We start from the raw sequence: 10,204 nt of genomic DNA on the forward strand, positions 1-10,204 counted from the left end.
GAATGTTGAAAAAGAAAAACCATTTACATATGTATTTTAAGTATAAACACACATACACACACACAAACCAAATAAACAAAAAACCCAGAATAGTCCTCAGGCATATAGGGTTTAAACACGAATTCTGATTAACAACTATGAAGATTTCCCCCAACATTTTTTTTTTTTCCATTTAATTTATTTACCTGAAAGAGAGAGAGAATACAACCCGGAGAAAAGACAGAGGGAGAGGGAGAAGCAGACTCCCTGCTGAGCACAAAGACTGCCAGGGTGCTGGATCCCAGGACCTCTGAGATTATGACCTGAGCCAAAGTCAGATGCTTAACCGACTAAGCCACCCAGGCACCCCTCCCCCAACATTTAGAAAAGGTGTTCTCTGATGTAGGGGAATAATATGCTGTCTGGTTTTGGGGCACCTGGGTGGCTCAGTGGGTTAAAACCTCTGCCTTCAGCTCAGGTCATGATCCCAGGGTCCTGGGATCGAGCCCCACGTTGCGCTCTCTGCTTAGTGGGGAGCCTGCTTTCCCACCTCTCTCTCTCTGCCTACTTGTGATCTTTGTCTGTCAAATAAATAAATAAAATCTTAAAAAAAATGTGCTGTCTGGTTTCAAATAGTCTTTTCTGATAAAGAAAGCAACTACAGAAATCTTTTATTTGTTCAAAGTAACCAGTGCTATAGATGCAAAAATCCCCAACAGAACCCCCAATACTACTTCAAAACAAACATATCAAACTTGATTTTCTTATTTCTTCATACTAGTAAGTCAAAAAACCAAGACCCAGATTTTATATATACATATATAAATACCAAGTTAATCTCTCTTTATAAAAAGCAATTACAGGGCACCTGGGTGGCTCAGTCAGTTAAGCATTTGAGTCTTGATTTCAGCTCAGACCATGATCTCAAATTATAGAATTGAGCCCCGCATCAGGCTCCACAGCAGGGCATCTCCTTTTCTCTCTCTGCCTCTGCCGTCTGCACTCTCTCTCCCTCAAACAAATAAATAAATTTTTAAAAATTTTAAAAAGTAATTACAGGGGCGCCTGGGTGGCTCAGTGGGTTAAAGCCTCTGCCTTCGGCTCAGGTCATGATCCCAGAGTCCTGGGATCGAGCCCCGCATCAGGCTCCCTGCTCGGCGGGGAGCCTGCTTCCTCCTCTCTCTCTGCCTGCCTCTCTGCCTACTTGTGATCTCTGTCTGTCAAATAAATAAATAAAATCTTTAAAAAAAAAAAAAAGTAATTACAATTGGGGCACCTGGGTGGCTCTGTCAGTTAAGCATCTGACTCTTGATCTCAGCTCAAGTTTTGATATCAGAGTCATAAGTTCAAGCCCCATGTTGGGCTCTAACCTGTGTATGGACCTCCTTTTAAAAAAAAAAAAAAATTTTTTTAAAGCAATTACAATTTAAGGACCCTTCCTATTTGCATCTTTTGTCAGCACCTAATCTGCCTCATCTGAATGTTTCCATTCATGAGAGACTTGAATTTCCCGCTGCTGTCTGTGGCACAAATTATTTGTTCGGGACCAAGACCTCTGGCAAAGCCCCTTGGTTCATCAGCAACATCTCTTTTCTTCTTTGATTTACTATAATCAGCTTCACTGTCAGATAAAGATTGTCTTTTTATATGATCTTTTTCTTTACCAGCTTTTGAGAAATAAGAAATGCTTCAATTAACTCTGGACAATCTGAATTTTCTTCAGGTTCCCAAGTATTGTCAGCATCTGTGAATACCTTCCACTTCAGGAAATACTCCCCTTTCCCATTCACTACATGGTGGTCCAGTACTTTTTCCACCACAAATTCCACAGGCTCTGCCTCTTCTGATTTTTTTACTCTTTCCATCTCTTTCTTCCCCTTTTTTTAAATGAGAGGGTGGGGGGAGGGGCAGAGGCAGAGAAAACAGAAAATCTTAAGCAGACTCCCCACCCAGCGTGGAGCCCAAAGCAGGGCTTGATCTCGCAACCCGGAGATCATGATCGGGGGCCAAAACCAAGAACAGATGCTTAACTGACTGAGCCACCCAGGCACCCCTTCTTCACTTTTTTTTGGGGGGGGCAATCTAGTTTAATTGGAGGCCATTTTTTTATTGTAGACTCTAAGAGCTATTATTCACCACCTTGGAGCAGTTCCAGGTCTGCAGTGTCCCAGGTCCTGCATGCTTCAAGCTCCAAACATATCCAAGGGGGAAGGGCCTGGGGAACTGCCACAATACCACTTTTTTATTTGCTTCTTTTTAGCTCCTCCCACTAAAATACAAGTTCCTATAGCAAACAACTGACCTTCTAGACCCCAGCCTGCCACACCATAGGCACTCCATAAACATTTATTTACTGAATGAATGAACAGTTGAGTGAATGAGCATTTTCTATGTATGAGGCATTACATTAAATACATTTCATGACGAATTCATGTAATCCTTTCAGTAGATCTATTAGTAATGACAGATGCAAAATTTGAACCTACATCTTTCTGGCTCCAGAGTCCATTCATTTAACCAGTAAAGAAACAAAACTGTCTCTCTGGTTAAAATACTTGGTTCCCAGATATAAAAATGTTTTTTAGCTTCTCCCTTTGTTGCACTGAGGATCAAGTAGCGAATGATACTATCATTTAAATGTTCAGAAGTTTGACAACAACACAGCCCACTCTTACTGGGGACTCAGGCTTCCCCGAGGTGCTGCTGACAGGTGGCCTCGGTCATGGTTAGCCCCACATTTATTCCCGGACTCCATATATATCCACAACATGTAACACACTAAACCACTCTCATCAGAGATTAAATAAAGTAACAATATTACATTGGCGTAAAATATAAGCATTAGTAAATATGGTTTTGAAAAAGGGATGTTCTCTCTCCTAAATATAATACAATCAAAATAAAATTCATATTACTTAATATCTCCCACTTACTGAGAATTTCAAGATGTTGTGAGTGCTTGTTTATTTCAATACTCTATGTATTTATTAAATTATATTAGAATACATATCCCAGATGTAAATTAGATATAATAATAATAGCTAATATTTATTGAGCATTTACAATGTGCTAGGTAGGCACTGTGCTAAGCACTTTTATTTATCAACCATTTGAGATGGGTGGTATTATCATCTCTATTTTAGGGGCGCCTAGGTGGCTCAGTCAGTTAAGTGTCTGCCTACAGCTCAGGTCCTGATCTCAGCGTCCTGGGATCACACCCCCCACTCAGGCTCAGCTCTGCTTCTTCCTTTCCCTCTATCTCTACCCCTCCCCCTTCTTTTGCTCAAATAAATGGACAAAATCTTAAAAAAAAATTCTTACTCCTTATTTTACAGTTTCAGAAACTAAGGCCAAAATCAAACAACTAATAAAACCTGAACCTTTGATGTTAAGCAATGTACTTAATGGGGTAAGATTTAATAGAAAGCTTACATTTCTGAAGGTACATGCAGCAAGAGCATTGTAAAACGTCTACAGGTGTTAACTAGTTATATTTTTTAGCATGTCATCTCAAGATTTTATTGTATATACAGCTTATTAGTTGGATTTTTTTTTAATGTTTTCTGTCCTTTCCTAAAAGCATGTTATCTTCATTCCTAAAAACATTAAAGTCAAAGAAATAACAATATCCTGTTTGCTCTTAAACTGGTTAAACTTCATGGTCGGCTCTTGGAAAAGAGCCCGAGAGAGTCTGTGAATACAAGTGTAAAACAATTATGTTATCATAAAACAATTACAAAAATTTCTTCTGGTACGTCATCTTGTACAATTCCCTTTTCCTCCTATTTTTCCCAGCCCTCTGTAAGGCCTTCTTTGGACATGTCCCCTTTCTCTACTTCCCACTAAATATGCAGCACCCTCAACCTGCCCTTATCTTCCCTTGGGGTCAGCTATAGCAATAAGACACGCTGTGACTTGTGAACCCAAATGCCTTCAGACATGCCGTGACTTCAGGATCTGTTCTAAGAGGCAAACAACACATCTGCAGGACTCCAAGAGGCATAATGAGCCCAGGCAACATCCAGGTTGGAGTCAGGACCCCCAGGGTAAGGCAGGTCTAATGGGCAAGGCCTAGCAGCAGGAAGTTCTAGCGTGAACATGGTAAATGTTATGAACACTGCCACTGCCCTATCAGATGTCCTCGGCTGCGATCACTAACTTATCAAAACTACCTCAATGTGAGATTCAGGCAACCACTCCCGATGCATGGGGATTGATTTGCTGCTTGAGACCTGGTGCCCACCCTTGTTAAAGGAAGTTGGTGAGGCTCAATAAGGCCAGCGCTAGTACTTTCCTTTGGTGTGGCTCCAAACAGCCCTTAAGCCTCTCAGGGACAAGCATGCCCCCAGATGCAGGGGCGGCAAGGAGCTATATCTATATATCGTTAAATCTATATTTAAGATATAAGATAGATATAAAGCTATATCTAAGCCAAATAGAGGGACTGGATTGAAAGTCAGAAAACCAAAAAAGAATGAGAAAATCCCGTGGAAATTAGCATGTGGTGGTAACATGATGAAAATAGCTATGCCCAGGACAAAAGGGTTAGGGTAGCAAAACTAATTCCAGCTGCCACCTGCTGGTGAGTTTCAGCCTACTAGCAATCCGAACACCCAAAGCAAAGCCATGCTAGGACAACAGAGGCACTAGCAATAGACTTTTCTCGACGTTTCTCCCTTTTCTCTTAAACTCACTCACCATCTGCATGGCTAATATCAAATACTGCTTTTCTATACGGGAATTTTATTCCCAACTCCACTGTTAGTGCTGCCTGCGATGTCTTTAATGGATATTTCATTGGCAACACAAATCATGGAAAAATGCAGTATCTCAGCTCTCCCCTAAAACTCTCTCCTCTTTAAACTTAATACTACAGGCAGTGGTCCCATTTCATACAAAGAATGAAAACAAACACAGGACCTCAGAATCATCCGACTCTTGTCTACTTTTTCACCAAAAAAAAAAAAAAAAAAAAAAAAAAGGGAGGACCAAAGGAGTAGACCCAAGGTCCCACTGGGGGAGTCAGGCAGGAGACAGGCTGGACTGTCTAGGAGAAGCTTGCTCTGGAAGCAGCAGAGAGTTGAGTCAGGAAGAGGGGAGAATGCAGATAGGCAGGGAGAAAGAGATTGTGGACCACCGACAGTAACCAACAGTATGATTCTTGGTCTCAGCAACCCCCCACAACGCATCAGGCAGAGGAGACCCAATAGCTCACATGGTGTGCAAAGGTGAGCACTAGGAAGCTTGGTCCCTGTGAAGAAAGAGCTGCTGAGTCACCCTTAAATGACCAAAGCAGACACCATCTCTGAGTCCTGAGACGTTGAGCTCTGATGACATCACCTTGTTAGAGAAGCAAACCCCACCTGGCTCTGACCTTGCGCAGGGCACCTCAGACTCCCTACCTGGAAAATGGAAGGTGGGCAGGGGAAGGAAACTAACAGAGTTGAAGATTTTATGACAGGAAATGTTTGTTGAAGCAATGCCTTTCTTCTGTGACAAGGAAAAGTGAACAGGAGAGCTCCTTCAATTCCCAGATGCAGGGATTTTCCTGAGAATGTTTCTTTCCTGTATTGCCAGCCCTGTCCTCTCAATGCCCTAACCCTTTCCTCACTGTCCACCCCAAGCCCTCCCCGCTGGCCAGTCTGCACGCCACCAAATCCACTCTCCACCATGTCTGCCTTTATAGCTTGTAGCCTTCCACTACCTCCACTTCTTCCCTCAAAGGATGACTTTCTCTCTCAACTGCCTCCTTTCTTTTGCTTCACAAAGTCACCATTACTTCAGAAGCTCATACAAATCAGTGAACCAATATTTATCTAGGTACTCTGTTGGTAGAATCTTCTGCAGAGGATACAATGGTAAAAGGAAGATACATTCCTGGCTTCAGGAATCTTTCCACCTGAAAATAGTTCTAAAATTAGAACACACACACTTTAAGTCAGAATAAATGCCCTGGATTCTTTGCGGGCTTCAAAGGATGGAAATTCACATGTGGCTGGGGGATCACGAGAGGCTTCGTAGAAGAAAGAGCATTTGAGTGAATAATAATAATTGATTCACTAAGAGTGAATAATAATAAAATAATAATAATAATAAACAACCATGGACACAAGAGAAAGAAAATCTCAGGACACATTTTCAAATAGTAACCAGTCTAGTTCAGCCAAAATGGAAGTCCTGTCTTGATTCTTCCAGCCCTCATATTTGACCACACAAGCTGATGTGTTCTGTAAGAACAGTGGAAGAATCATTGACACTGGAACATCAGTGACATGCATACGCATGAGCAAAAAAGCATCAAATGCCAGTCTCAGAAGTCTTCATCTAATTGATGATTAAAGCAAAAGTTTAGAAAAATTAATTTTAGAAAAATTTAGATAAAGTTTTATTAAGAGCTCTGAGTCTACCTTCCAAATAACATTGGGGTGTTTTAGCAGGAGCTTTTGCAAAAGAACGTTCTGACCCCTTGTTCAATAACCCAGACACTGTTACCCAAACTAACAGTGGGTACTGCAGGTCCACTCTGGTGATGACAGGGCAACACCCGGAGAATAAATCAGTGTTTTCTCCCCTCTTAAGGGTGACACTGGGAGATTGCTGTGAGGGCCAGATCTACACTGATTTCTTCTTTAGGAAGACCAGATACAAGACCAGGAATATTTACCCTAACAACAGAGGGTAGGAAAGCTCCACGATCCAGAGCAGGAAGTCAGGTCCAATACCAAGCAAGACTAGCCAGAAAGAGAAGGCCATGGTTGGATGACCTGTGTAGGTGTTAATCATGGTTGTAAGACCAGGGGAGAGGTGGAGAGGGTTGGGGGTTGAAGGCCAAGAGCTTTGAAAGAGCAACAGCAGCAGAAGCCACAGTAACTAACGTATGTCTAGGTTCCCCTCACCCATTTGTTCCGCCTTCGACTTCTGATCTAGCCATCATGCAAATGTATAAGTTCTAAAAGGTGCTGGTACAGGATAAAGTTTGCTCCATATGGAAAAAATTATTGAGTTTCCCATTATTAAAAAAGCTCTGGTTCCTTCTACCTATTAAATAGGATAGAAATTACCTTCCCCTCTTCATGGGATGTTCATGAATGCTTGGATAAAATGAAAGTGTAAGGAAAAACTGTAATAGATTTGTAATTATTTTACAACTGCACCTACATATTGATAATCCAAGAATCAACCAACAAATACCAATGCCTTCCCATGTCCCCAACAATACCCTAGGCCCTTTAAAGAGATTCAAAATATATTTAGTGCAAAATCAAATTTAAATATTTGGGAGAAATTTACTCAGATTTAAACTATAATATATTTCAAAGCAACTTGGCCCTGGGCCCTTTCTGAGGATGAAGAGACAACAGCACCCCCCCCCAAATCCTTTAATTTAATCAACAAATATTAGTCAACAAATATTTATTGACTGTTGCTACCAAATTCAGTGATTGCCATTCCCACACTGATAGGTGTCAGTTACAGGCAGGCATCAGAAAGAATTAACTTCCTAAAGCTACCCTTTTAACATAAGGATACCTGGTCTTTCATTTTAATCCTGTTCTTTAAAATATGCGAATTAATCCTCATATTACCAAAGACGCTATTTTTAAATGTTATGTGGAAATTTTTAAATATACACATCTGAGAGGTCACCATATACCCAAGTAGCAAGAACACAAATAAGCATTTCACTTTTTTCCCCCTAAAACTCACATCTACCCAAACAGAAATTGGTTTCACTGATATGTCTTATTGTTCTCAATATTTTTCACTAAGCAATATTTTAGAGAAAACCATTGAAATCTCGTATAAATGAGATGGGATATCTATTTGGCAATGGCAAGATGCCCTTCTTGATCTCTTGAAAGTCATTTCTATTTTTTAAACCTTGTGGTGCTGAATCAGGAAACAAATATGCAAAAAGAGTCAATTGTTTATTGTAATTTCTCTAAAGAACAGAGGTAGAGATTTGGTATATACAGATTTGTAAATTTTTTTTAACGAGAAGCAGCATTTGTTTTTTAAGATTTTATTTATTTATTTGACAGAGAGAGACACAGTGAGAGAGGGAATGCAAGCAGAGGGAGTGGAAGAGGGAGAAGCAGGCTTCCTGCTGAGCAGGGAGCCTGACCTGGGGCTCTATCCCAGGACCTGGGGATCCTGACCCAAGCCCAAGGCAGCTGCTTAACGACTGTAACACCCAGGAGCTCCAAGAATTGTAATTATTTTTCAAAAACTATTTTTTATGCTGTTATAGAGAAAAGCATAAAAAGATGTGAATATACCTGCCTTATCACCACTGAAGGAGAACAAATATAAAGGAGCCCTACCTTAAAGTCGCTTCAATGGGCAGCTCGAAAGACTGAATCTCAGTCAGGACATTCTCATAATTTTGATCTGGGTCTTCTTCCAACATTGCTTCACATGCCCCTGATTTTCCAGCTGCAGACATCAGATTTCGAGTGCAAAACAGTTGTCATTCATGAAAGAAATGCGGTTTTTGTTAGAATTATTATAAGCGTTCTGTGTTCACCCAGAGTAGCAGCAAAAACTGAGCTCACAGGCTGACTTCATGCTATCAAAATCTTTGCTTCCAAGAATGTGGCACAGCTGTTGCTGTCCTGTCGCTACTTATAACATTTTACTTATTATTAACCTTGACACAGTTCAGAAAGTTCCTGCCTGATGTCTGCTATGTTGACTTATCTGCTTCTCAGAGATAGTAACTGCAAACTTCGGTAGGAATTAGAACCGTTACACTATACAAAATTATTAAATACAATTGACTTGTCAGAGCACATATTTTAATATTATTTATGCTAAATACATAATCAAGCCATGCTCCTAGTTACTCCTGCAACTATACCCTTGCCCACAAAGCCCCAGCAGGTGGCTTGTCCAGGAAAAATGTAACACTTTGTAGAATAGGACTCTGAGGTTACTGGGCTAGTTCCTTGGTTGCCCCTCTCCCTCACTTCTCCACTCTAGTCACTGCTGTGTTTGTCCATCTACAGAGCCATTCCTTCTTCTGTTCCCTGATCAAATACAAATGCTCCTGAAAGAGTTAGCTTTTAATCCTTGTTAGTCACTGTGGCCTCACTGTGCGTGAATTTGCCAGATCCTTCCTTCAGAAGAGGTTTTGATGGGGAGGGAGAGAACATGAACCTGCCAGGATGTTAAGGCAGCCAGTTGCCCCTGAGAGGAAGAAGGAGTGCAGGAAATAAAGGCCCAAAGTAGCAAGGGAAAATGTGGCCTGCAGACAGCCCGAAAAAGGCCTAAAAAAATTAAATGGGCCCATGATTCCCACTACCATTTGCATTAGATCTCCCTCAGCTTCAAGTTTAACTTCACACTTTCTTGGCTGCTATAGAAAGTCGGTATTTAAAGGGATGTGACATTCTTCCATATGAATCTGGTGGGGTTTTTTTAAGTTTTTATCAGATTTTTAAAATTTTACTCTGTAAAAAAAGTTATTCTGCTAAAGATGTAGTGCTCATATAACCACAAGGCATATGTCATAAACTGTACCAGTTTTTCACTTCTCCCTTCCTCAGACCCTTGCCAGTACCTCACTGAAGGCATGGTGTCCCCCTTGACTCACAACTTTGGGCTTAGCCTGTGACTTCCTCTGGCCAACCATATACGAGTTGAAGGGACAGTGTGTGAGCTCTGAGCCTTATTTCTTACTTGTCCTCATACACCTCTGCCATCGCCGGGGAACACATGCCCTGCCTAGCTCGCTGGTCCAAGGAGAAGGAGAGATACACGAAGCAGGGTCACCCCCCACCCCCACCCCCGACTCACAACACTGCAAGGAGAGGCGTATAGTCCCACACAGCTGCAGCAGCTTGAAGCAAAGCTGCCCACTAAACCTGGGCTAGGTCAACCAGGCCCCACTGACCCACAGACACAGTAGCAATAATAAACGGGTGTTGTTTTCAGCCACTGAATGATGGGTTATGCAGCAAGAGCGGATCAGTGCAGGATCCTTCACTCCAGCCCCACCAAGAGCTTCAACTCAGTCCCACTGTTTGTCCACTGCAGGATAGAACGATGCAACAGGACTATGCCTGACATCCGTTCCCTCCAGAGGAAGTGATGATGCCCTCCTCCAAGACTTGACACAAAGCAGTGATTTTCTATCTTGTGTTAAAGTCATTTGTGTGGAAGGTTTTTTATAGGTATACCAAATTATCAATTTATTTCAGAATAGAATGTCCATGTGATTCAT

At 41.5% G+C, this 10,204-nt stretch overlaps 1 protein-coding gene across 2 annotated transcripts in view; it reads right to left on the reverse strand.

Moving 5' to 3' along the window:
- EXOC6 (exocyst complex component 6) overlaps positions 1-8,428 on the reverse strand; it is a 236,092-nt gene extending 227,664 nt beyond the window's left edge. Inside the window, exon 1 of one of the 2 annotated variants that reach the window (XM_032836304.1) lies at positions 8,304-8,421. In XM_032836304.1, the coding sequence (XP_032692195.1) occupies positions 8,304-8,389 (86 nt within the window). In that variant the 5' untranslated portion in view covers positions 8,390-8,421. Of the gene's footprint in view, positions 1-8,303 lie in introns of both variants that reach the window. The other variant, XM_032836332.1, reaches the window with a different exon arrangement.
- Between the last annotated feature and the right edge of the window lie 1,776 nt (positions 8,429-10,204).

Source organism: Lontra canadensis, unplaced genomic scaffold, assembly GCF_010015895.1.
Source record: "Lontra canadensis isolate GAN:19392208 unplaced genomic scaffold, GSC_riverotter_1.0 scaffold3, whole genome shotgun sequence".
Classification (NCBI taxonomy): domain Eukaryota; kingdom Metazoa; phylum Chordata; class Mammalia; order Carnivora; family Mustelidae; genus Lontra; species Lontra canadensis.